The following is a 26,448-nucleotide window of genomic DNA, read 5'->3' on the forward strand; positions in this document are numbered from 1 at the left end:
TGCTTCCACTAAAATAAATACTAAGTTGCTAATAATGACCAGTTTCTCAACTAGTACTTTACAGAAGTTCTAGTGTAGCAGCTACAATCATACATCTCAGATAAAAACAGAAATTTGTTTGCTACCTAGTATTAACCATTTTAATAAAAAGGCATACGGAGGAGTAGTTATTTTCTGAATGAAATGTCTCAATTCCTGTGCGTTTCAGGAAATTAGAGCTAATACATACACATGTGCCTTTGAAGCAGCTCTCTTTCCTTCTATTTAGCCACATCTGAAATCTCTCTTTTACTGTGACTCATGTCTTTATTTCAGCTGTATTTTATTACATTTGTATTATTTATTTTTGAACAGAAAAACATAGTATGCTTTTCTAATTAAAGATCCAACTTTGGTACATAGAAATGCAAAACTCGATTAATCAGATATTTGATATTAGGGAAAAATGTTTGTACACATACTGTCTTTTCATCACTAAAAACTATTACTAAAACCATTCCATTACTCAGTCCTTCTAGGAAAGTTGAATATTCTAATCTGCTGTGTACTTTTCAGGTATTTACAGCTATCAGTACTTAAAAGGGAGGAAATAAGGTCAGAACTTAGGGTCAATTCAAAATACTGATAAAAACACCTTGTAAAATCAAAAGTTGATTTAAAAAGTGGCTAAGAAACACCTTGAATTTTGTTGTTAGGCTACAAGGCATGTTTAAGTTGAACGTGAATTGCACTGATAGCTAAATTAAAGGTCTTGATAAATTTGGCACCACTGTTTCCCTGGTCATGTTGAAAGGATGAAATGTGCTAAAAGATGATGAATTACTTGTTATGTTTCCCTGGCTTCCTATTACACCTACTTTTATTTTTGTCCTTATTATATCTGAATTTATACAGTTTTTTTCCACATCTAAAATTGCCTATTAGCTTATGTAAACAAAATAATGTTTACAGCCGCCTAAATAAATCATTCCAAACTTTAAAGACTGCTGACGAAACTGTGGTGACTTCAGTTGATTTATAGCCCCAGATGGAGGTCCCCACCGTTCGCTCTAAAATTCCACTGGGCCCTAAGAACAAAATCAGCTCGAGGTAGTAGTCCTTGATGCCGTCAGCCCCACGGCAAGTGCGGGAATGTCTGGCAGTGGAAGAGCTGGTAAAGCTGTAACCCAGGTGCTCGCGTCCACCAGTGGGACGCGGAGAGTTGCAGGCTGTTAGGTGCCTAACAGCTGTTTTCAAAAGTGCATGGAAAACTCAAAATTGGTGGCTTGCTCTGTATGATTATTTTTTTTTTTCTCTTCTTCAGGATTACACAGCTACCATATTTCTAAGGCAGCGGTGGACTGATGAGAGACTTTGTTTTGATGGTAATAAGAGTTTGAGTCTCGATGGTCGACTTGTGGAAATGCTTTGGGTACCGGATACCTTCATAGTTGATTCAAAAAAGTCTTTTCTTCATGATATCACTGTTGAAAACCGTCTTATAAGAATATATCCTAATGGAACGGTCTTGTATGCCATACGGTATGTGTACATGAGGTACCACCCTGTATTTTTGGCTTTTACTTGTATTTTAAGCTTTCCAACTTAGTGTGATTTTATACTGAATCTGCTCTAGCTTTAGGACGTGGTCTATCTGTAAAATTAGAACAGATGTGGTCTTGTGGCTTTATAAATATGTGATATGATTGACCAATATGACCACATTATTAGATATCATTTTCCTCCCTGAATAGACTTTTTGTTTTACGTAACCAAATGCAGGAAATGCGTCTTGCCATTCCCGTTGCTTCTCACTGAAGTCTTTGCTGAAGAAGGGAAACTATAATGACTGATTGGCAGTCCTTATTGCAAATTACCTTTTTTAATAGATTTTGATAAATATGACAAAATTCTGTCATAAAAATGTCAAAATACAAAATATCAATAAAGCAAAATGTACATTACAAGTGAGAAGCAGCATTGTTTTGAGGTTGATACTAAACTGAAACCAGAGCAGTTTCCCATTTGGGTGCTGTTAATTGATACTAGTAAATACTAGATTTTTTTTTTCACTATTAGTAGATATTTTCCTACAAATATTAGTGCAGGAAAGTTTCATGACTTAAAGTGCTGAATGATTCCCCCCCACCTTTATAAATCAGCAATACTCTGTTTTTCAAGGATAACCACAACTGTTGCATGCAGCATGGATTTGACCAAATACCCAATGGATAAGCAGACATGTACTCTGCAACTGGAAAGCTGTAAGAGACTCTATTTTTTATTATTATTATTTTTATAGAATTAGAAAAATACCTGTGGTCTGTTGCAAGGGCTGCTGGATAGTTGGTGTTGCCAAAGAGGCTGGGATTTTCAGGGAAGCTAGGGGGCAGTATGTGACCAGGTCCTCTCGAATAGTATTTGTATACAAAAAAAATGCGTGAGGCTTCACTGAAAATAGCGTGGCAGTACACTGAAACGGTAACACTAAATAAAATTTCAGATTATAGGCCTGCTTCTGCATTGCATCCTGCACAGACACTCTCTCGGTCTTCAGGGGCAGTTCTGCAGGCAGACATTTTCTAGCAGAACCAAGAAAATCAGTTGTTTTATTTGACTTTTGCCTTTTTTTTTTTTTTTGTTTCCTCCCTCTTCCAGATGTTATGCAATTTATTTCCTGAGGCATAACTCCCTTAAGAAAGAAAGAAATAAGGATAAAGCTTATCGGTTGGCATAGAGTTCATATTTAATTAATTTACTGTCTTCATATTGAAAAGGGGTAATTGCATAGACAGTCCTATTCTGAGAAGGATATATACAGATCCTTCTATGACTTATTTAACTGTCTCTGTGCCAGTGCCCTGGGAATAAATGTCATCAGTTGAAGCACTGAGACTGAATATCCTGTTCTAGATTCACATTTTATTAAACAATGCCCTCCTATTTTTCATTAAAATATTCTCCTTTAATACTTTGTAAAGATACACTGCCAGCAAATACCCAAAAGTGGATGTTTCAAGTTAATTTTTTGCTCTTATGAATAAGAATTCTCTCAAATATTTTCAAATGGGACAACATCAAAGGATATCTAATCCCGTTAGAATAAAATATATGTTCAAATCTGAAGAAACAAGATTTGGAAGGTTTTCTAGGACTTGTGCAGGTTTATTCTTTGGCATTTCAGAAGTGTGATGTGTTCTCTACTTCCTGCTGGTACTGACCAGTTACCAGAGGGCTACAAAGTTTAGACCGAAGCACAAAGGGAATCATCGCTCCAACCTTCCTTGTACAGGAATCCCTCTAGAATCAGCGTTTTTATGAGGATAAGATCTATATAACAAAAAGCAATTTGGATTCATCTCTAAGATATTTTTGTTTGAAAGAACATACTGGTAAGTCAAACAGTGTATATAGATTTATATCAGCATCGCTTAATGAGTCATTTATATTTCATTCTGGAACAAGAAAAATATTAAACCAGTGGAATTCCCACTATAATTAAAAATATTTATTTTTCAGAATCATTCCATCTGTTGTTTCAAACAACACACAAGTATCTCTTGTCTTAAAGGAAAAATGTAGTAATCCAATCTCAAATGGTCTCCTGTCATTGGTGTTTAGTTTTGAGAAAAAGCAGCGCGAGAAACAAAGAATGCAAGAAGAAATGAATATGCCTTTAGCGGTGGCCCTTCTGCTTCAGGGCACTGCAACACTTTCTTTTGAGTACACTGTAAACAGTGTTTGCTTCCCCGTGGGATAAACTATGTCCATTTATAGATGAATAGTGGCAGCATCCTAGAATATTGCTTGTAAATACCATTACCTGGAGTTATGAATTGTGATTGCAAGTATGTGTGCACATCCACAAGAACATGGATGTGAATAAGTGAAAAAGCAAATATTTGACCTGAAACAAAGTCTTAGGCTTCTTATTAAATGATTACGAGAGTAAAGACAAACATGACAGGATATTATCAAGTAATGGCTTTTGGAAGGCATCAATATTACAGATTACAAAAAAAAAAAAAAAAAGAAAAAAAAGAAAAACCCCACTCCCAGTGGCCCTTCCAACATGCTATTCAATTAGTAGTAGTTATTAGCACTAATTGACTTACACTTTCTATGAGATAGGTACCTTTCTGTCAAAATCTCTGTTGGTTATGATATTAATTTTTTCCCTGTTATTAGGAGTGCTTTAGAAGATTGTACAGGTGTGTGTTACGAATGGGGAGTTGCCACTCTGAGTCCCTGCTGATGCGGGAGAGGGGACGCTCAGGGACTCGGAGGGCTCGTATCTCGGTTAGTACCGCTGAGGAGTTCGTGCTCTCTGCCTTGCGGCAGAAAACGCCACCGTTCATTCACACTTGGCTGAAGGCTTGTCTCCTCAGTCTTCCCCCTCGTGGGCCGCCAGTCCAGAGCCCTATTCATTTTTTTGGACCCATCTCTGAAATTTTATTCCCTTTTTGAACACGTCCTTTAGCTTTTATTTAGTGAAGGACCATATAAAGGCTCTTAACTTGAGCTTGACAGTCACGGGGAAATTAAAATTAGTGACAGAAACTTAAAAGAAACTCATTTGTATTAGATGTTATGAATGTTTAATCCCAAACTTACTATTTATATAGTCAACCCCCTTGACATTTGTTGCTTGTACTGTATCAATAAAGTACAGAAGTGAGACATTTTGATCTTGAGGAATTAGAATGAGAATTCAAGGTCACGTATAAAGAAGAGAGAATTCTTATAAAATCCAATAACAAGGCTTAAGGATCTTGTCAATATAAACCTTTTAAACGTTTTGTAATTAGTAAAATATTAATCTCCTGAATAAAGAAAATAACTTTAAACAGAGGGAGCACAATGGTATTTAACTTTCCTGAATGTTGGGAAGACTATCTCCATCTAATTTCTTCAGAGTTACGGAATTAGTATTTGAAGGTATTTTCATATGAAAGATTACCAAAATCTGTTAGTTGTACAGCTAATCAGAATACTTTAGGACAGAAATGGATCTATTAAAGTAAATCTCCTTTTGGAGGTATATTTATTATCATCTGAGCATCAAGAATTTCTCCCCACCCCTTGCCACTTGGGACAGTGCATATCTTATAAAGATGGATAAGGACCTACTGTGGTACTCTTCAGTTCTTTGGACATTATCTAAATTATCTGTAGTGCAGTTTTGCTGACGAGAAGTAAAAGGAATTTGTGCCTGGAGTCATGCATAAAACTCTGCTTCTACAAACATTTTATTTTGATTGATGACAGTGTAGTCATTTGTTTATGGGACATATTACTTTTATTTTTCATCTCCCAAATCTGGGAGATTTCGCAGCATGCAGTTTTATTGGATCAGAATCTTGGCTTGGACACCTGTGCTTTTGGCTTATTCTTTCAAAAGAGCAGTGTTTTGGCCTTAATTACTGTAAATGTGATAATGAGAGCAGAGAGCCCTTGTCATACATACTTTTCCAGAAAACTGCCAGTGACAGTGAAAACAAGATTTACATTTAGAAAATCATCAGGGAAAAGAATTTGCAGGTGAAATTATCATTTAAAGTGCTAATCAGGACAGTGTTTTCCTCAAATTAAATTTCTGAGCTCCTGTTATTTCTGCCTAATGTGAAAAGAATCAAAGCTATTAACGTAAAAATATGAAACTGCTCCTTTATTTCTGTGATTCTTGAGCTTTGATCTTTTTTTGCAGCATGTACACCCTTGTGCAATGTACTGCATTATTGTCTCCTAATGTAATTTAGTTACAATTGACTGGTGCCTAAAAATAATCATCTGCTCATGTTTCTGTCTCTAAGCTTAGCTATTAGCTTGTACAATATAAGTCTGTCTGTCTGTCAGACAAGTCTGTCTGTCTGTCAGACAAGTCTGTCTGTCTGTCAGACAAGTCTGTCTGTCTGTCAGACAAGTCTGTCTGTCTGTCAGACAAGTCTGTCTGTCTGTCAGACAAGAATGATCGATCTAAGTATGCTAAAGGAAAAGATGTTCAAATGCTCCCTGTTAACAGGTAAATTACATTAACATAATCTTGAATTAATTATATACACTAGTCTGAAAATTGCCTGCCTTTTAATATAATGGGAATACAGAGCTATTTTAGCTGTGATTGTGCCATATAGTGACAAGTACGGGCAAAATAGGGATGTCATCTGGTAGATGATTCGTGTCCCACCCAAGCTCCTCACTACTGCCCAAAGGGAAGAGGGCTCCTCCCAGATCCCTGAAGCCTGCTGAACCGGGGCTCCTCGGGGAGCGCCCAAGCTCCCAGGCCAAACCACAGTCCCACGGCACGACCCAGCCTGGTCTCGGAGCAAAGCACCGGCGCGCAGCAGGGCGGCTGCGCTCCCCTGTCCCCTCCGATCCGCGCGACGGAGCATCAGGCACCCCGCAGACGGGTCCGAGGTCTCATCAGCTGGGAACCGAGCTCCGGGCGCGCTTAATGTTCAGTCCTGGCAATGCTGTAGGTCATGAAAATTGTGGTTCTTTAAAGCTTCGTAGCTTTAGCCTTTACAATACCATGTGGTACTAATCTCTTCTGTTAGTTTGTCATGTATACTGTAATAAAAGTTATATATATATATGTATATGTATAAAAGCACTGTTTCCTCCAAAAAGGGCAGCTTTAAATGATAAGACTTTGCTGTTCAGTTTTGTTGTGAACAAGCATTATGTTCTGCCAAAGAGTTTCATTGTTTATACTGAATTGTACTTTCAGGCAGACAAATAAGAAACAGCTGAAACATAATCATGCTCAGCACAGATTAATTACTGTGTAAAATAAACACTTTCATTGGCTTGTGTATCTCTACAGGGGGTTATAACATCAATGATGTCATGTTTTACTGGACTAGAGGAAATGATTCAGTTCGAGGTTTGGACACACTCCGACTAGCCCAGTATACAGTAGAGGACTACTTCACCTCAGTATCTGAAGCTGTGTATGAGACAGGTAAGAATATCCTGATAAGTTTCTGCTATCATCTTAGCATGACGTTTCTCACTTTGTCAACGAGATTACATTCCTGAAGCCATACATGACTCTTCCACGTTACCAGCAGAGACTCGGTTAATGTAAAGGTTGAAAGCTTGTGGATGTTTTCTTGTAGGCTATACGTTTTCTAAAGAACATTTAAAAAAAGGAATGTATGACTTCCAAGTGCAGGAGGTGTTGGCTGGACAGCTGAGATAACCCAGGCATAGTAAATCAGGCTTTATCCTTCTTACGAAGGAAAAAGAGCCTCCAAGTTGTGCATCTAAATGTGTGGACAGCGCTGCACGGGTTGCCCAGCCTGATTCCCCTGCGGTCGGCAGGGTCAGCGGAGCAGCCCCAGACCTGCTCTTCTGGCCAATGCTGGGAAACAGCTGTAGAAAGCTTCCTGCAGCTACAGTATTTGACCTTATGAAGGGGCTGCTCCTGGTTATTCCAGAGTTCTTGAAAGGGAGTACAAAAACCTGCTTTCTTCTCCTAGAATTACTTCTAGATCTCTCATTGCTGGTCTTGACTGTATATTCAGTTTGTCTTCTGCCCAAACCAACATACCAACCATAGTACTGTTTTTTTCAATGAAGGCACATACATCCTCTGAAGTTATAGTTTCACCAGAGGATATGTTACTAATTCTGAATCACAGAGATACAGTTTCTCTATTCCATTTCTGGGAATTTCTACTTTAATGATGAATACAGAGGAACTTTATGATCTAATTTCAGATATTAATTCAGGCTAAAAGTCAAAGTTCTCTAAGAGAATATAAATGTAGAAATGAAATACAAAACAGCAGACTCTAGGATCATGAATTATCTTGCTACTTACGTGACTGACATCTGCCTACCTCTTTACAGCTTCTGGCTAAACAACATCAGGTTCAATCACAAGAGAATTATTCTTTACTGCTATGCTGCCCAGAAGACAGAAGGGTATTAGGACCTGTTTACCATACAGGAAAAGAGCAGGAGGAAAGTTTCTTTAATTCTAAATCACCTTCTTCTATCACAGAGTCCAGACTCCATCAGAAAGCGAAAAAGTTATATTGTTTTTCCCTGAATGGAAGAAGAACAATTCCCAATTAGAACTGAAGAGGCATAGTCAGATGAACTGTGCTTCTCTTTTTGGTAGTTGATACTGTCTTTCCTCCCTTTATATTGGTAGTAATCATATCTATAAAGTCAAAACCCAAATTTTAAAAATGTTTTAATATATACATCTTTGATTGAAATTTCCCATATCTGCTTGTTTCAGTTATCCTGTTCAAGAAAGCCACATTATCAGGTGCCATGCAGTACATCTTTAATGAAATCTCATAAGCCTCTTAATTTTCTATTGAGATTTTAGGAATCAGATGCTATTTCCTACAGACATTTTTAGGAAAGCGGTGCATATTGTAGCCATATTAAAGTCCAGCTGTTGTACAAGAGAAGTGTACAATGCAAAGCCTAAGTTCACATATAAGCACTGACAGAGCCAAAATTAAAATGTGGTAGTTAGCAGAATTCTTGCATAAGTAACTTATTAAACTCAGAAAAGAACATCATGGGTTAGTATTGTTTACAGAACACTATGTATCACATAATATTAATCATGTTATTGTAATAACATAATAGTAAGTTGCTTTGAATAACGTAAACTGGATTTCTGGCTAGGGTTTGGTGTTGGGTTTGTTTTGATATAGGATAATTTCATCATGGACGTAGATAAATTCATTGTAATGACTACCTCTTACATGTCTTTAATTATGATCTTTACTCTACAAATACTGATATACTCTAGGACCTGTGGAAAACCAAACATGTGCATCAGTGACTGCTGGGTTATTATCTTAGCTGTCTAGCCAACACCTCCTGCATTCTCAGACAATAAATATAGTTACAAAGAGCTTGCCTTTCTTATTGGAAAAACAAAAGCAACTAAGGGCTGTTACAGTCTAGCTTTTTGTGTAAATAATCATAAAAGTAAGGCTGGAATAGACTTGAACTCATTTAATCTATTCTCATGTCCCAAGGCAAGGTCATCTATATCTTCAGCCTGACAGATGTTTTTAGGAGTAAGTTAGACAAACTTGCAATGCATCTACTCCACAACCTCCCTAGCTGATTTTTTTCTGATGATTACTACAAGCATATTTTCCTTGTGTCTAGTCTAGATCTCCCTTGTTGCTTTTCAAACCCATTCTGCTCTGCATTGTCTACAGTAGATACAGAGGACAAACTTCCTGCTATTTTTCAGGAATGTTTTCACTATTTCAGGACAGATGTGCCTTTCCCCAAACTTAACTCCCTCCCTCCTATTCTTCAGATAGTTTTCTAGATCTCTTTGCTGTTGTTCTCCTATCTGCTTACTCATATCTTTGTTTCTGTGCAGTGCCCAAACTAGGTACCCTGTTGCTACTGATACCCCAAGTAGACAGAGGGGATTATTTTATGTATTTTGTTAACTCTATTCCTCTTTATACATTCCAGATTGATAATTACTTTTCCTACAGAAAGTTACCATGCATTATTGACCTTGTTCAGCTTGCGATTCCTCCCAGTACTCCATGTCCTTTACTGTGGCAGCGCCAATATTCCCTGTGCTGTTTGGGGAGCTAATAGTACACTGTTAGTGTAGGACTTTGTACTTGCTTCTACTGAACTGCATCTTTTTTTACTCAGGCCTTTTTTGATAGTTGTTGAGATAGTTTTGAACTGTGCTGATAATTCTGTCTTTGCTTGGAGTCTTTTATAAGTTTTGTAGGTATATTCTGGTACATCATTCATAATGAGCAGTACTGGGCACAGGACCCTGTGCATCCCCATTTGAGAAATGCTTCTATTTTCCCAGCAGTTGATGGCTAATTAATTTCCATTAACTCTTTTAATTAAAGAAAGAAGAAAAAAAGTTGTTTAAAACTTAAGGATAATTGGCTGTTGATAGCTTTTCTTCTCCACTGACTGACAGCTTTTCCTAGTACTGCTTGCCCTACTGCAATTCTCCTGCCAAGTCAGCAGCAGCAGCAAGAAAGATGATCAATTAACTCAAGTCTAGTCTAACACACAGCCCTTGAACTACATCTAGAAACTTGTGTGTGCAGTCACTGCCAGCATTTTGATGTCTATTACAAATCCTCCTTTAGCCCCCCTGGTGGAGAGTCCCCCTCAGGGCTGCATTTGACTGTTGATTGCTAAATCTCTGGTGACCCACGTCCATTCCACCTTATGAAAATCCCTGTCCTCAGGGATTCCAGCACCTTGACAGGGTGCACTTGCTCGCCCAGAAGCTGTGCAGATCTGGAAGCAGCATGCCACCATTATATGGCTTATATATTGGGAGCTCACATTTAAATGAGGAATGAACTCATTTATAATCATAGAATCATAGAATCAGTAAGGTTGGAAGGGACCTCTGGAGACCATCTAGTCCAACCTCCCTGCTCAGCAGGGTCACCTAGAGCACATTAGACAGGGTTGCATCCAGTCGGGCCTTGAAGATCTCCAGAGAAGGAGACTCCACAACCTCTCTGGGCAACCTGGTCCAGTGCTCCATCACTCTCACAGGGAAGAAATTCCCCCTCACGTTCAGGCAGAACTTCCTGTGCTTCAATTTCTGCCCATTGCCTCTTGTCCTGTCACACGGGACAACTGAAAAGAGTTTGTCCATATGAAGGGTAATGAGTATAGATAGAATTTTCTCCCACATGGAGTGTATGCTCACCAGTTGCAGTCTCCTGTTCTCAAAATAAAAACATTACCTTGTTCAGTCCTACAGGCCCATCTGCCATTTTACAAAGCTCGGGAGTCTTCTTAGGTACCAATCAAACTATTCTACAATTCTCAGTTCTTCTTTCTTAAGTTACAGTACGCTGAGTAACTTACCTGATTCCCTTTACCAGTTCATAATCTATAATTTCTCTCAAATTGCTATTTCTATTAACATCATCTTTGCCATACAGGGCTTATAAACAATCTCAGAAGGATGTTCAGTAAACTTACTTGGTGACTCTTTGATCAGCCTCACCTAAGATTCAAGCAGCTGCATATGTCTGTCACCATGTTACGTGCAACTTACCTATCTGAGCTCTTAGTTTTATTACTGTAATCACTCTGTTTAAGCAATGTTTTCCACTTGAGTTAAATTTTAAAACTTTCCATCGCTAATTCTTCTGTAGTTCTGCACAATATTTATTGAAGTAACAGAACATGAGAACAGTTTTGGAAGACTCAGATAAAATGTTATAGTAACATAAAAACATGGATATGCAGTGAAGATGATGAATATCAAGACGTAAGAAAGTGGCTTTTGTTTGTTAACTTCTGGTATGTTCTTTGTAGTGTAGACAGAAATACAAACACATATAAAACTTTCTTCAGCATAATTGTTTTTGAAAGTCTTTTTTATGGGTAAGGTCGATGGACAAATGAATCTCTACTGATATACCACATAGAATGGTTTATTTCATTCTTAGATTTCAATCTCATTTTTTTGTGAAGCGTTTTCATGAGGATGAATCGCATCTTTCCTCTCACAGAGAGAAGTATGTCATGATCTTTCATTGTCCTTAGTTCCCCTATGAAGAAAAATAACTAGAACTGGAGATGAAGTAGTTTACAAGATTTACAAGTTTACTGTGAAGAACATAAGATGACAACAATTGTTTTCTGAGGGACAAAGAAGGAGCTGTAATAACTTATTACTTATGTATTTACACCCTGTACATCCTACGTCAGTCAGAGAAGTTGCATTAATTTCCACAACTCGTCTGTGGGGGAAAAGTGGGAGTCATTCCTAACGCATATGTCCATCCTAAACAAGCTATGAAAAATGTGCATACCGAAAACATCATTTTCAGCACATAGTTAGGACAGTAAAATTCTGTTTAAATCTTTACTGTGCCCTTAAGAAGTACAAAGAGAGAAGAAAATGTTGCATTGGTAGAGTTACACTGATGCCCTTGTGTGAGATGTACATCACACGTTTTAGCTGGCACCCAAGGGGTTAGCATGCATATTTAATGATAGAGAAGAATGTACTCTTTGTGCCTGAGTGCACACCTCTGTGCAGGATACCAAAGTGCTTCTTAAGTAAACAGGAATGTGTAGCATTTTCTTATTACAGCAGAGTTGATCAAAAAGTCCACAGGAAATAAGTGTGGCAGAAATGCTCCTGTCCCATATCAGGAGTGGCAATTAGAAAGGAAATGCAGGCAGCTGACAGAGTTTATAGAATATCACTCCTTCCTCCAGCCACCTCTGCTGGGACCATCAGTTGGACAGAGGGAGCAGGAAAGAGCAGAGGTGCTGCATTCCCCTATCAGTCTAGAGTAGACACTACAAAAAAGTGATTTTGGCATAATCAAATAATGGATTATGTGAGGTGATAAGGAAACCTACGTGTTTAGCTTTGTATCTGTTCTCTTGAGGTGCTGTGGATAGTCATTTTGATCAAAACCATTGTTATCATAGTACTTGCTGTATGATAGTCAGGTGGGCAGTGCTGTAAATTAGAATGTCATTTTGGAAGCCAAAGTCAAAGGCCAGATTTCAAAGGTAAGCTATAAAGAGGTATAAACTAGCTTTTCTTGCATTCTCTCAGACCTTAGACATCCTCAGTCGCTAGGAAAAGAAGTCTATACTAGTGTAACTTTTATGCCACTAAAATGAAAATAGTTAGATGAACCAGCTGAAATTTTATTTCCTTCACCTCCTTCCGCTTTCCAGGGTATTTGTTTTTTAAAGCAGTGGAGAGAGCTAGAGTAAGTGTAGAGGCTATAATCTGCTCTTCAGATTTGTATTTCTTATACAAGATAGAGCCACTGTCTAGTTTTGTACTTCTGTACTATAGTAAGGTCTGTAAGCCAAGTCACTTTGTCTTTAATGTTCTTTCAGTGTGGAGTAACCGAAGCAGAATTACCTCACACTGGACAAGTTAAGAGTGTGTATTCATTTGAGTTCAGCTCCTACTTGACAACCTGCTAAAACGCAGTAATTTGATTGTTTTATAAGCCCTAAAACTATGCCTTTGCTGCATTAGCTATTTGCACAGAGATTATTTGCATCACATTTACTAAATTTAAATCAGAGCAGTCACAGACTGAGGTGGCATACACATGGCCCAGAAGCTTTAATCTCACTTTGACCCTTCAGAAGTGTTTTTTCACTTTAGTGCAAAGATCTTGTTGTGAGTGAGAATTTCGCTTTTGATCTGACCATCCTGACTGATGGCATCACAGTCTTGGATCTGCAAGTCAAAGGCAGGAAGGTGAGATCATTGTACATCCTCTACTGTCTCATATGCATCTGCTGTAATAGTGGTAGGGAATCTGTCACTTTTTAAATACTGAGCTTCTAGTACATGCTAAGCATAGATGAGAAAAGCACCAATAGTTCCCTAACTTTATTTTGTTCCATTGCTCATTTCTTTAATGTACTAAGTGTCCATAGCATACTTTTTCCTGTCTCCTCCTTCAGTTTATTACAGGAGCTCAAATGAATTCCATATAGGGTTCCCTCAAAATTTCCATTATAAAAGCTCTTCTGAACTCTTTAGAGAAATGTTAACACCACTATTATTGTGTCCATGATGCATCTTTGGAGCTTGGCAAGCAGAAAGCCTTAAGGTTAGAGAAATGCCTTTCTTCGTTCACTGACAAACTACTCAGTTATAGGCTGTTGCATCTCTCTCTGTTTGTTCTTTGCATTGCTTCAGAAATTTATGGCCTCGAGAAAAATAACACCAATGAACACAGGAACATTCAAAAGGCTTGTCTATACTGGGAAATTACAGCAGAATGGCAATATGTGTCTTTCAAGTTTAATATTTTTGAACTAACTTCCCATATACACATTAACTCTTATACTAAGATGAACTGAAATATAGTTGCAGGGCGTTTAGGGAAAGAGGATATTGCTGTATGACTATTCTGTATTAGCTTATTTCAGGATTTTCCTTCTTGTAGACAAGCTCTAAGGATGTACCAAAGGAACCTCTAGGTGCTTGTAGTCCAATCTTTGCACCCCCTTTCCTGGATACATGGCACCACATCCTTTGCTAGGATCAGCGTGAAAGGCAAGTGACTTTTGGGAAGAATTTAGAGTGCCCTCGACCCTCTGCAGCATCCTGCTGAGGAAACCCTCTCCACTCTCAGGTGAACTCTGGATTGACGTCCATCCCTCACACAGGGAGGCTGCACCATTGGCCTTGGCGTTCCAGCTGCATTGCGCTGCTGTACCAATGGTTTGGAGAACAAACTCTGTACAGGGAATCTTGTACTTCTGCTTAAAATAATCTCCATTTAGGTTTTTAATTAAATAGCAGACTGCAAGATTGCAAGCAAAATTAAAATTCTTAACAGTTTCAAATGCTTGTTCTCATACATTAGGAAGCAGCAAATCTACAATTGCTTGTGCAACCTTGATTTCCATGAATGAGCTTTATGCTATAGACTTTTTATCGTACAATCTCTCAGTATTTTTTCCTAGTACCAATGCTTGATTTAGTGCAAGGATAGATGCAAATAGAGGCAGAATTAACATGGCACAGTTGGCTATGATTTTTGTTCTTCCTAACTTTTGAGTGCCTTACTTTGGTCTGCTCTACACTTCAAAATAATTTTGGTGGGCAAAATGAATTTTAATGATAAAACTGACAGGTAAAAACCACAGTTCTGATAGTTACACTAATTTAATGTTTCTCTTCTCATGTAATATTGATAATAACAGTATAAATCATCTTTGAACCACCTGTCTCATGGAGAGAACTAAAGTCTGCTGTCCATCTGTGGATCCTTTCTTCTGGCAGCTGGAAACTTGAAGAATTCATTATGCTGAAGTTAAGAAAAACCCTGAATACAATGTATTTGTTGTACTTTCAGGGGACGAAGAACTTGCTAAAAAAGGACTACTTAATCTAGTAGTGAAAAGACACGGTCAATGTGTCAGATTAAGACGAGAAACTAGGCAAACGTTTAACTGGCAGAATGATTTTAATCATTGTGACAGGTTACTGAGAGAAATAGTGGATGCTATATGTATTGATATCTTCAAATTAAGTGTGGATGCCTGTGAAAGACGAACTTTAATCCAAGGATAGAGACTGAGTTAAAAGGTAACTGGAGAAGTGTAATGGCCTGCGATTAGGGTCAGACTAGGTGATCTAGTAATCCCTTCTGGTTTTAAGAATTCTATGAGATTTTATTGTTTTCTGGATGAAATTTAAACAATATTTTTGATACCTGAAATTTACCTATCCGTTTTCTAGCCTGGGAGCATTAAAGCATTTCTTGACATCCGTTAGTTACACTTCAAGCTTTTAAGAGTACTCTTGTTTGACTTCATGTCTCAAAGCGCACCTGAGGGATGCGCAAATAGCTTGCTCAGGTACATACTGTTGTTACTAAAGTGCATTTACAGTCCTACAGTTCAGTTCTGACTCACAACATGCAGCACTAGAAACAAACATATGTCCTGAAGATCATAATTTGTTGTATAAAAATAGGTGAAGCTAAAGCCACTTGACCACAATATATACAACTATTATTCTTTCACTGGTATTCTGGGACAAGTACTAATCAAAGAATTTTGTTACAAGCTGTAACACTTAATTTTGAACTTTGATCTTCTAGATAAGAAGTCTACTCTGCAAATCAATAAAAAAAAAAAAAAGCAAACTTTTGCATTACTTTGATCCACTGGACAGGTAACAGTTTCATATCTTACACTGCAGTTGCCTAAACATAGCCAAATTTTGCTTAGTTAGTGAGCTGAAAGGCAAATTCAGGCTTTGCTTATCCATGTGCTAAGCCCTTAGAAAACCCAGATGTGTTCTTGGTGATGTGGGCCAAAACTTTCAGAGTCTGGAAAGAAACCATTTAGGCCACAACAGTAACACTGCTCAGAATAACACCAATACTGCAATGCACTAATGTAAAGAAACAATGGGCAGGGAAGATGCAAAGACATGGCTTGTTTTTAAGTGGAATATGAGGGTTAGCTCAGCAGTATCAGAGAAAATATCTTTTGTTTATATCTTGAGCAGTAGTAAATCAAAGGAAAAGCAAAATAAACCAGATATGTGCGGCAATTAGAGATACGGAGCCATGCCAACTTCATAAAAATTATGATAGTCGTTATGTTAGTTTATATAGTAGTTCATTGTGGTAGTTCTTATGAATAGCTGTGGCTAAACGCGTACATAAATTCAAATTCTTCTCCTTACCTAATATTACGTGATTAAATATCCTTTCCATGCACTGGTGGATTTATTTCTTCCTTTACTAATTCCTGATGAATTCCCAGATCAAGACATCTTTAATGAAGATCTATATATGAAGAAGTTGAGTGTTACGTATTTGATTTTCTTCGTTTATAGAGTCTTCATGTTGGAATTTTTCAGCACTGTGTTTATTTTTTTTTCCGAGCTTGTTTGTTAAACTTTTACTGCATAGTAATGTAAAATGGAAAATAAACACATTTCTGATATTGTCAAGAATGAATAAAGAGAAACAAAAATAAGGTGGGTTGATAATTTAAAGATTTTTCTTTCTAAAAGGCACTACCAAGTGTCACTTTTCTAATCAGTCCTCTCCATGCTTTATTTCATTCTCTTTCCACAGGGCGTTATCCAAAACTAGTGTTTTATTTTGAACTCAAGAGAAACATCTTCTATTTCATACTAGAGACATACGTACCATCAATCCTACTGGTTGTGCTCTCCTGGGTATCATTTTGGATAAGTCAGTCGTCAGTTCCGGCCAGAATCTGCATAGGTGAGAAGCCAATAAAAGAAAACGAAACCAACATTGAAACATTAGGATGCCTTCTTTATTGCACGTATATGGTATCTATTTCAGAAAAAGGCAGACACTTCTGTGTCTTATAGAATTCCTTTTCTGGTTTGCTTTCTGCAGTACGTCGTAGAGATTCCCCTTAGCGCCTGCTATTCATAAACAAAGAAAACGTCCTCGGGAGCAGTAGGAGACCTGGAGGCATGGCAGGCTGTGGGAAGTCGTTCTGGAAATCATGTCAAAATATTGAAGCGCATGTCATGGACAGACAGAATTATGAGGCATTTGTGAGGATGACTAATACCTGCTAATTAGCATATGAATAATAAGAAAATTATAAGAGATTAAGTGTAATTAATTTTAAATAAAGGGAATTCTGAGTAGAGAACGCAGATCAGTTCTGATCAGACAGCAGGTAGAGTAGGAAAAACACTTCTATAGAATAGGTAAGAAAGAAAAATTTCACATCAAATGAGGCCAGTGGGTAGCTATAATGAGCAAACTGATAGCAGCGTTCCTGACTTTCCTTGTCTGTCTCAGCTGTAACTTCTTCCTTCTGTAGTTATGAGCAATGCTACAAGTTCTTACAAAGAACTTGTGCTTCTTATATGGGGACAGGTAGTTACTGTTTGATTACAAAAATGTTATCTTTTTACTCTTTTTAATCTAGTCTGAAACTTCTAAAGGGAGAGTTTGCTTAATATTATAACAACAATGCAGTAATAGCAAATATCACGTGGCCTAAAAATCTCTCTCATGTTAATTTCCAGTACTCTCAGCTCATTTTTGGGAGCATTTTCAAACTTGTATCTTCAGAATTACAAATGCATTTAAAAGTTTTATTTCCCAAACATGACATATTAGATACTGTGGCATATTGGAAGTTCACAAAACTCATCAAAATTATCTTGCAGCTTTTGAGATGTAGTTGAGGGCCCCATTGCATTCCTCATTTTATCAGAGTGTATTTTGTGTTCCACAGGTGTCACCACAGTCCTTACTATGACAACGCTTATGATGGGAGCCAGAACTTCACTCCCTAACGCTAATTGCTTTATTAAGGCAATTGATGTGTACCTTGGTATCTGTTTTAGTTTCATCTTTGGAGCGTTGCTGGAATATGCTGTGGCTCATTTCTGCACTCTACATCAACCCACTTTGAAGGAATTTAAAAAGGTATTTTATCATTGTGCTACAGAACAGATTTCAGTGTCTTCTGCTAAAGAGAATGAATCCTCTTACTTAGTACTAATGGTAAATACATTTAAAGAATTTAATATTTTAGAATCAGGAGAGTGAAAACACTATAACTTTGAGGGAAAAAAATTATATGCCTAGAACTTTTCCAAAAAGATTAGACATGGCAAACTGAAATGCTCTTCCATAATGATTCTGTTTTCTGGCATGAACTTTATGGCCATTTATCAAACATCATGTTAGCTATATCACAAAAGTCACAAGCACTTGTCTTCTCCCCGACAAGTGGCATCTTTGCAGTTCAGAAGTCTGACTGCTGTGGTATGGTTTGAGTTTTATTGCAAGACAGAAAAAAAATTGTATCTTATTCCATTTATGAAACCTTCTGCACATGCATGGTACATCAGTCAGTGTGCTAGCAGACAGCTTAATGCGTTAGATCTGTCAGGTAGGTGCCTGTAGCCTTCTGCCTTTATGTCCTCTCTCTCAAAAGCTGCAGCTGAAACTCAGATTGACTCACTGTTCTGCACCGTTGTTATAGCAGCACTGTTGATGCTGTCGTGAGCTAGCCAGAACTGTGGGCTGAAAACTCGCATGATGTGAACCACCTTCTAACTCGCAGATATTGCGAAATATACTTAAAATATAAAAACGTTCAAATCAACATAGGCATTTCAGGAAAGTTTCATGACGAAAGTTTCATCCTCCAATTGCAGTTTTTAGCACCGCTTTTGCAAGCACTGAGAAGGAAAGCACAAGAAAATTGGAAGCTGATTGTCTTATAGATTTTAATTATAGAGCCGAGTCTAATATGCATGCTAGAAAAGAAAATTTTAATCAGATTTATGAAATTTCTGAATAATTAGAAAAAAGTTACTATTTTTCTCAAAGTCTGGAACATGAGAATAACATGAAAAGTACAGGAAGAAATTTGATTACTATGGGGATAAATAGAAAAAAAAGTTCTTTAACAATTTGAGCTAAGCTAGAACAGAGTATCACAAATGCTTAATCAAAGCTCCTCAGTCAGTTCAAGAAACAGGATACTGAGTTCAAATAGAGAAGCTTAAAAACAACAAAGATCAGCCAAAATTTGTTTGTTTATAGCTACATAGCTTAGCAACTAGCATGGGATTTTGGTGATTTGAAAGCGAGATAAGCTCTATAAATGCACAGGATTATGGGACATTTCTTCAAACAAAGCTCTCGTCAGATCCAGGCATACTAAGAATGGCAGGGACTCGGGAAAAAAAGGGACTCGGAGCTGAGCAGTGGGTTTCAAAATACGTCTAACTAGGGAATGTCTAAAAATGGGCCAAAGCTGGATCTGGATGTGAATTTGAGTAGGAAATCTGAATGTCGTTTTTCTTGGCATGGAAGCATTTAGGGACTTCTCCCTCGGAGCATACCATGGTGAAGAAAATGGTTTTTGTTTTTCTCATGGACTGGAAAAAAAAAAACAGTTTAATGGGAGGTGTTGGGTAAGAAAGTGAAGTGTTTCAGTGTTTGGAGGACTAAGCATCTTCAGATCTGTGAAAGGCCCTTATGACTGCTCTTGCCTTAGCCTATCTGTGCTTCACATTAGCTGCTGTTATCAAGCACAGATACTCGTGCTCGCAGATGAGGGAAAGGCACAGAGCGACAGACGTGAAAACTCATGGACTTGGAAGACATGCGCTGAAGTGGGTGGAGGCACCATCCTAAAGCAACGAAGGGAAAAAGACTTAGAGCGCGGTTTTATGGTGTACTTGTAACTGAGATCGTGAGTCTATCACTTCGGGCCTGTTTCCAGCCTCCTCTTTTGCTCAGTTCTGGAAATCAGGCAGCAAGGGGTTCTGACAGACTGAAAACTACTCTAGCAATAAAAAAATTAGTTTTCTCTTAAATCAGCAAGCTAATCCAACTCACTTCTTGGCAGCACCAGCACAAGTATCAGCATAACAGAAAGGTAGTTGACTGGTCCTAGATCAGCTAAAGATTCCTTAGAGTAGTGAAAATGCCTGTCATGTCCCCTTTTTTTTTACTGTATCCAGTAAAGCTTTAACTGAGCAGGGCTCCATGTAGAGCACACCTGACTTGTAGTTCTCATTTCTCACAGTAAAAAACAAAATATTACAAGGCCAGAAACACTAGCTAAAGTCTCATGCCACTGTTCAGCAGGTACTTAACTAATTTCTATGTGAGTACCTTCTCCATGAATTTGTTCCCTTCATTACCATATTCTCTCAAGGACATGAGGTAATTAGAAACCTCACTTCTCAGTTTGTTATTCTCATATGCAAAGCTGACAAAATTTGCACTCAGAATTATGTAAATAAATGTAGAAGGCAAATTGAAACCATTTTGAAAATGTAACCCTCTTGTATGAAAATCAGTTGTACTGCAGTCTAGTTTACTCTTTAAAGCAGTTGGCTACTGGCATACCAAGTTCTTCTGAGGCCTTTGAGATTTCCAGCTAATAATACAAGCTGGTGAAACAGCTCATCATATCCATGCATCTCCAGTGTCTTGCAAATCAGGACCCACGGAGACAGCTTCAAAGCTAATGACAAAAGCAGAAGAACCACCTGCTGCAAGGGAATTCAGACAAAAAGTACCATTGATGTCAACAGCCCAACAAACTGCCTAAACAGGGAGGTTGCCTCTTCAAAATCCTGAGTTTCTTCCCTTTATATAAGGGCGTGAATTATGTTCTTTTGTGAAATAGAGAAATCCTGCTTGGACTTCATTTGTGAAACCTAAGCTTCCTCCCTTTGGCCAGAGAGAAGAAAAGTTTGCAAACTGAAAAGAAAGTAGTGTAGAAAGACCATTTCTGTGCAGGCATCGTGCAGTCTTTACGAACACCGAAGAAACTCCAGGTATGCCAGGCACTACAGCACTCTTGCTTGATGTTTTTAATCTTGAATGTCTATAATATTCAGCAGAAGTGACATCTTTCCTAAATTTTGTGGGCTATTGGATGTTAACAGGCACTTCAGTTGGTATAAACAAGAGCCACAGCAGCACATGCCGTATACAGTGCTTTTCAGCTGATAGACAGTACTGTTCCTGGGTGCTACTGATTTGGTGTCCAAACAGATCCCTTCTTGCTGCCATTCAGCTGCCATTCGCACATTGAGAGCCAGCACCCGGAGAAACCTAAATAGCATGACATTTAAAATTAGAGCCACGGTTGAACTTACAGCCCAAATTTTAAATGTAAAGCAGCTTAGTCTTTCATCACATTCAATTCTCCACAACCAACATGGAAAGTCCCTTGATATTCCCAATTTATAAGACTGTAGTTTAGCAAATAGCAGGTACAGTTCTTCTCTGGTACTAATCTTTCTTCTTTTCAAGCAGTGTGATACAGAAATTTTGCTGTAAACATCCCAGTTCTGCTAGAGAGCAATCCCCTGCACCACAGTAGGCAATCAAGTACATATGCGCCATAGGTGATATTTTCCACAGAAGTTACAACTGCTCTTGGGGACTAGAAAGGAGTAAAGGACAACCTAATAAAGCATCAGTGTCCTATGAATTGTTCACATGCAATTGCGTGAAAAGAAAAATGGGACGTGCGCGATGTCCTTTCATGCTCTGCAGTAAAACTAATTCTGTACAACTTTTAGCCAGCCCTACCCGAGAGACAAATAGACTCTGACAGTCCTAAATCCTGCCGTTTTTGAAGTATAGATGTTGTTTTGCTCTTTTTTCTAAGAAATGAGAACACTGGGAAAACAATCAGGGTTCTTCTGACAGGTTTCCTCATTAACTTCTGAAGCGCCGAGCGCGTTCGCGAGGCTGCGGCTCTGGGGCTTGGTTCAAAGCGGCGGGCGCGTTGCGGACGAGCCTCCCCCCGCCAGCCGCGCGCTCTGCGGAGCCCCGCGAGCCTTTTGAAGTGGAAGAGGTGGGTGTTTGTACCGGGGTTAGGCCCCGAGTGAAACTCCAGATTGGAGTTTTGTACTACCCTGGGGATTGTTTAAGATTCCATCTGGAATTTTGTGGATTGATCCTCTGTGCTTTATAGAGTGGTTTTTATCTTGGCCTCTGGTTGCAAAATTTGCAGATACCTGCAGGAGGCTAGATGGAGAATGATCAAGGTTTTGTAGTCAGTGTATTCTTGGGATGACACATTGTGTTCAGCAACGTTTATCTCTCTCAAATAAAATATACAAGATCTTTTTTTTGACAAATTGGAATGAAAAGCAATAAAAACCATTTTTTTCTAGCTCCATCTGTTCTGCTTCACTGATGCGCAGCAGTCTGAGGACATTGTCCAGGCTCCACTTTAATTTTCAAGGGTATTACTAATATTAGATGAAGAAAGACCCAAGAGCTGTGTCATTTACAAGTACTCTGGGCAGAAGAGCAATTCTGTGCTGGCATGGAGATCAGTCAGGTGGCATAATAGGCTTTCCTTGTCTTTAATAGATGTGAGATTTCTAAATGGATGCATGTGTTGACTTTTCTAAAATGCAAAGTTTCTCCTTGTTTACTCGATATCTTCCTATGATGCAAATGGAAGAAGCTAATTGGCCAGAGAAAAGGGATTTTCCATTGTACATTTTGGAAGTAAATTTATACTCTTTTCTTGCTTGTATGCCACTGATTTGGAAGGTGAAAAAAGCATCACAAAAAGCTTCAAGAAAACACGTAGAACTGCCTGAACTAGAACAACCCCTCCTCCTACTATTCAAAGTTAGATTTAGTTTAGATACAAAGTTGGAGCCAGACTTTGTGACTTGATCTGCTGATATCGCTGCAATATCCCAAACCAGAGTAAGTACCCCAGAACTTTCAAGAAAGTTTGCACTTAGAAATGGAACTGCGGCTTATGTTTAATCCTGTGTCCTCTGAGCCAGTAACAGACGGGCTTCACTAACTTCAAAGGGTGCAGATTTCATACATGAACTTCATGGCTCTGAGCCATTTCAAATCAAAGAAACAACCCCCCCCCAGAAGGCTTATACAGCATTCTCCAAAGAGCTGTCTTGATGCAGTGAAGCACATAAACATGCGCTTAACCTTAGCATAACTTTGAACTTAGAGCATGGGTTTCCAGACTTGAAACAAAGCACTACAAGCTATTTAGCACTGAATTAGTTGTGGGGCTTGTTTCTCTCTATGATTGTCTTTTTTCATCATTTTATTTATTTATTATTTTTTGAATAAATCAAATTTCACCATGAAGCACAGGGAAGAGAGCAGCCAGCTTTGCAAGAGGAAGGTGTCTTGAATTCTGGGATGCTCAGTCCAGAGCGCAGCCAGCTTGACCCACTGCCCTGGCATCTCCCCCAGCTTCTCCATGTCCAGGCTGGGGCTATATTTTATCCACTTTCTAGATGTGGACCTTTACCAGTGTTTCCCTAAGCAGCAGGTAGCTTATTGTTGCACATCTTGTGGATTTACTGCTGTCTTAAGCAAAGCTCAGTGGGCCATTTGTGAACAAATCCAGCTTTGCTTTGCAGTCATAGGAAAGCTTTTGCGGTAAGCTGTTGTACAAGTTGGTGTGTTTTTTCTGTATGTGGAGGCTTTGAAGGCTGAAAGGAGCTGTCTCGTGTGTATGTTCACCCTTAGAATCAAGGAGTGAGCTACAAAAAGACTCATAAGAAAATCCTGTTATTTGCCTCAGTTGTGAAGTAAATAGGCAATGAAACATGCACTTAAGTACCTGCTGTGCTGTTTTGTTTCCTATCAGGATGAGGATGAAGAGGCTGAGGAAGAGAGGAATGGAGTACTGGCAGCAGTTGCTAACAGTTGCAATGTCACTGACAACAGGGACAAGATTGATTCAAACAAGAACAGCAAAGCCAGCATCAGCGGGAAAAAGGAGAGAAGTAAACACAGTGGGTGGAGTTCACCAATGTCAGTAATGAAAAGACTTTTCTGTATCTTTGATTGTTTCCATGTTAAAAATCCCTACCACATAGACAACTATGCCAGATTTTCTTTCCCATTATCGTTCATCGTAATAAATGTATTTTATTGGGTATATTATCTGTATTTCTAAATATCTTAATTTGTAAAAAACGTTTAGAAAGTGGATACAGTAAGGGAAGTTGCACTAGAATGAGGAAATTGCAGTAGGATGAAAGGATATGAAAGGACGTCATCTTTTCAAGCATTTCTACCAAGTTTCTTGTTAGCTCACTTTTCCTCTATTAAGTGACTGTCATCCAAAATTGACTTCCCTTTTGGCATGTTTGACCCTTATTGTACTATCTGTCAAAGGCCAGTAAGTCCTTTTTTATTAATTTAATAGTCAGCTTTGTAAAATAAGAGTTTTGTTATGCTTGCTTCTGAACTGTGTTGAATACATTTAAAAATAAGGCCAGTGTTGTTTTCCTGCCATGCTTTTAGTATTGCATTCCTTCTAGCTTTGTCAATAATGCATAAGTTTTCCAGATTGTTATGTAAGAAAACGTGTAATTGCAGATCAAAATGGTTTTGCTTAATAGCAAAAAACAGTTTTGCAGTCACAGGCTACCAACACAAACCAAACAACATGATTATCTTTGGAAGATCACAAATTTGTATCAAGCCTCTTACCTAAATCGTTATACGGACCTGTGATAGGCATCAGAGCATCTCTGTGGATAAGTGCATGCAGAACACAGAAATGGACTGGAGACAAAAAGCCTGGATCCAGAGAGCTGCTCTCCCCAAGTGAGAATGTGCTTGGGTGTTGGCCAGTCCTTAATGGAATACGGCCGTTTATCCTGATGGTTATGCTCTGCTCAGTCACAACTGCCTGGGTAACAGTTATCCAAAGGGTAAATTTGATATGCTTGTTTTTCAGCTTAGCAAATTCCTCTTGAGTCACTTGCCGTTAAAAATTTCCCCTAAAGATGAAAAGGCTTACTTCTTGAATTCAAAAGAAAACCCCCGGATATACAATAATTCTTAATGAGAAAATGGGAAGTTTTACAAAGATGAAATTATGACCCACCTTGGAAAATGGTTACACTTGATGAAAAAGCATAACAGTATTTCTGGTTACTTCAGTGACAGAAATTACAAAAACTATTGATTTTGCAACCTATTTTTAATATTGCAATCTGGAAGTTTAAAAGCAGTCATTATACCTTTTCCCTGACCATAATTTATGTGTAGGTTGCATATGTATATGTATAAATGTGTACATATGCATTTATAGACTATTTACCTTGACATTTATGATGATCTGACACACTGTACACATAGACATACATACAAAAATACAGAATATTAACACTCTTTGAGTCATCTTTCTACCAGTCAGCTGCTTGCAAGGAGCATCATTACTTGAGAAGAAGGAAGTGCAATGTATCAGTGTGGTTTGATTTGTCCGCTTCACAAGAAATTCTGTTAGAGTGGTATAATCATTGCACACTGGTAGATAAATATTGGGCCAATAAAATCCCCTTATATTTTTATTTTCTAAACTGGTTGAATAATGTAGCAGCTCATTTAGCCGCATTTCTTATCAGTGGTTCTACTTGCAGAGCTCGTTGAGGCGATAGGACTTCAAGAACTGTCCAGTGGTTTTTGGTTCCTTGTGGCCTCTTCTGACATTTGTATAAAAGCAGATGTATCTGAGGAATCAAGACTACCTATGTAAAGAGCAAATCACAGAAAAATACATTTCTTTTTTCTTTTTAACGTGCTGCTGCTACAGATTAAACATTAGAGCCTCTGTTCAGGAACAGAGTCTATGAGAGCTGTTCTTGGAAATGAGTTGTGAAACTGGACTTTGGGCTCTTTTTTCAGTTCTTTCTGCCATAAATTCAGCAGGAGACATGCAGCAAAGCTCTCTAGCTTCTCAGATCTAAAGCTTACATTAATCCTGAATCATTTTAACTAGTCAGCATGCGTGTTGCAGATTACCTGTAGTGCTAACACCAAATTTAGGATTTATGTTTACTGCAAATATAAAGCCAACACTTACAGTTTTGTATCTTCCAATTAATTTAGAGATAATTTACCTTAAATATTCTTTTATAAAGCTGTTGAAGGTCTGGGCAGTTTTGTTTATTTATAGTGCAATAGCTGATAACAGGATCTGTTCTCCCAGTGATGTGCTAGTTGTAATGAGAGTTAAAAACTGAAGTCCCCTGTGCTCTTGGAAAAGAATGCACTGCACAGCCAGATTATTTATTACTCTAGTTTACATAATTCTGCACTAATTACAAATTTAAAAAACAAAACTTGACATGAATGTTTCCATGAGGAGGTGTTCCCTCCAGGGAACTGGAGAACAGATTTTTCAGTACAGTGTATGAAGAATGAAGAACATTTAAATTATCCCTCTCAAACATACAAAACTGTCTCCAGAAGCTATCAAATTCCTCAGGGATAACTGGAAAAGCTAATTTAAGGAAGCAGCATTCATGAAGTCTTTGGAGACTAAAACGCAGAGGTAAATTAGAGATGGAGAGGTCTCTTACAGAGCTAAGAACAGGGGCCAAAGTTCAGGTTGAGGACTTAAGACCAGCCTCAGAAATAAAAATATCTTTATTTTCACACATGGTGGAAAGTAAAG

General features: G+C 38.2%; 1 protein-coding gene across 1 annotated transcript in view; it reads left to right on the forward strand.

Moving 5' to 3' along the window:
• The window catches only part of LOC134142604 (gamma-aminobutyric acid receptor subunit pi-like), a 41,805-nt gene extending 17,868 nt beyond the window's left edge, over positions 1–23,937 (forward strand). The window contains exons 5-10 of the mRNA XM_062579886.1: positions 1,304–1,521; positions 2,161–2,243; positions 6,806–6,943; positions 16,578–16,730; positions 17,731–17,924; positions 23,626–23,937. Of these exons, the coding sequence (XP_062435870.1) occupies positions 1,304–1,521; positions 2,161–2,243; positions 6,806–6,943; positions 16,578–16,730; positions 17,731–17,924; positions 23,626–23,937 (1,098 nt within the window). The remainder of the gene's footprint in view (positions 1–1,303; positions 1,522–2,160; positions 2,244–6,805; positions 6,944–16,577; positions 16,731–17,730; positions 17,925–23,625) is intronic.
• The last annotated feature ends 2,511 nt before the right edge of the window (positions 23,938–26,448 follow it).

This window comes from Rhea pennata, chromosome 7 (assembly GCF_028389875.1).
Source record: "Rhea pennata isolate bPtePen1 chromosome 7, bPtePen1.pri, whole genome shotgun sequence".
Lineage (NCBI taxonomy): Eukaryota > Metazoa > Chordata > Aves > Rheiformes > Rheidae > Rhea > Rhea pennata.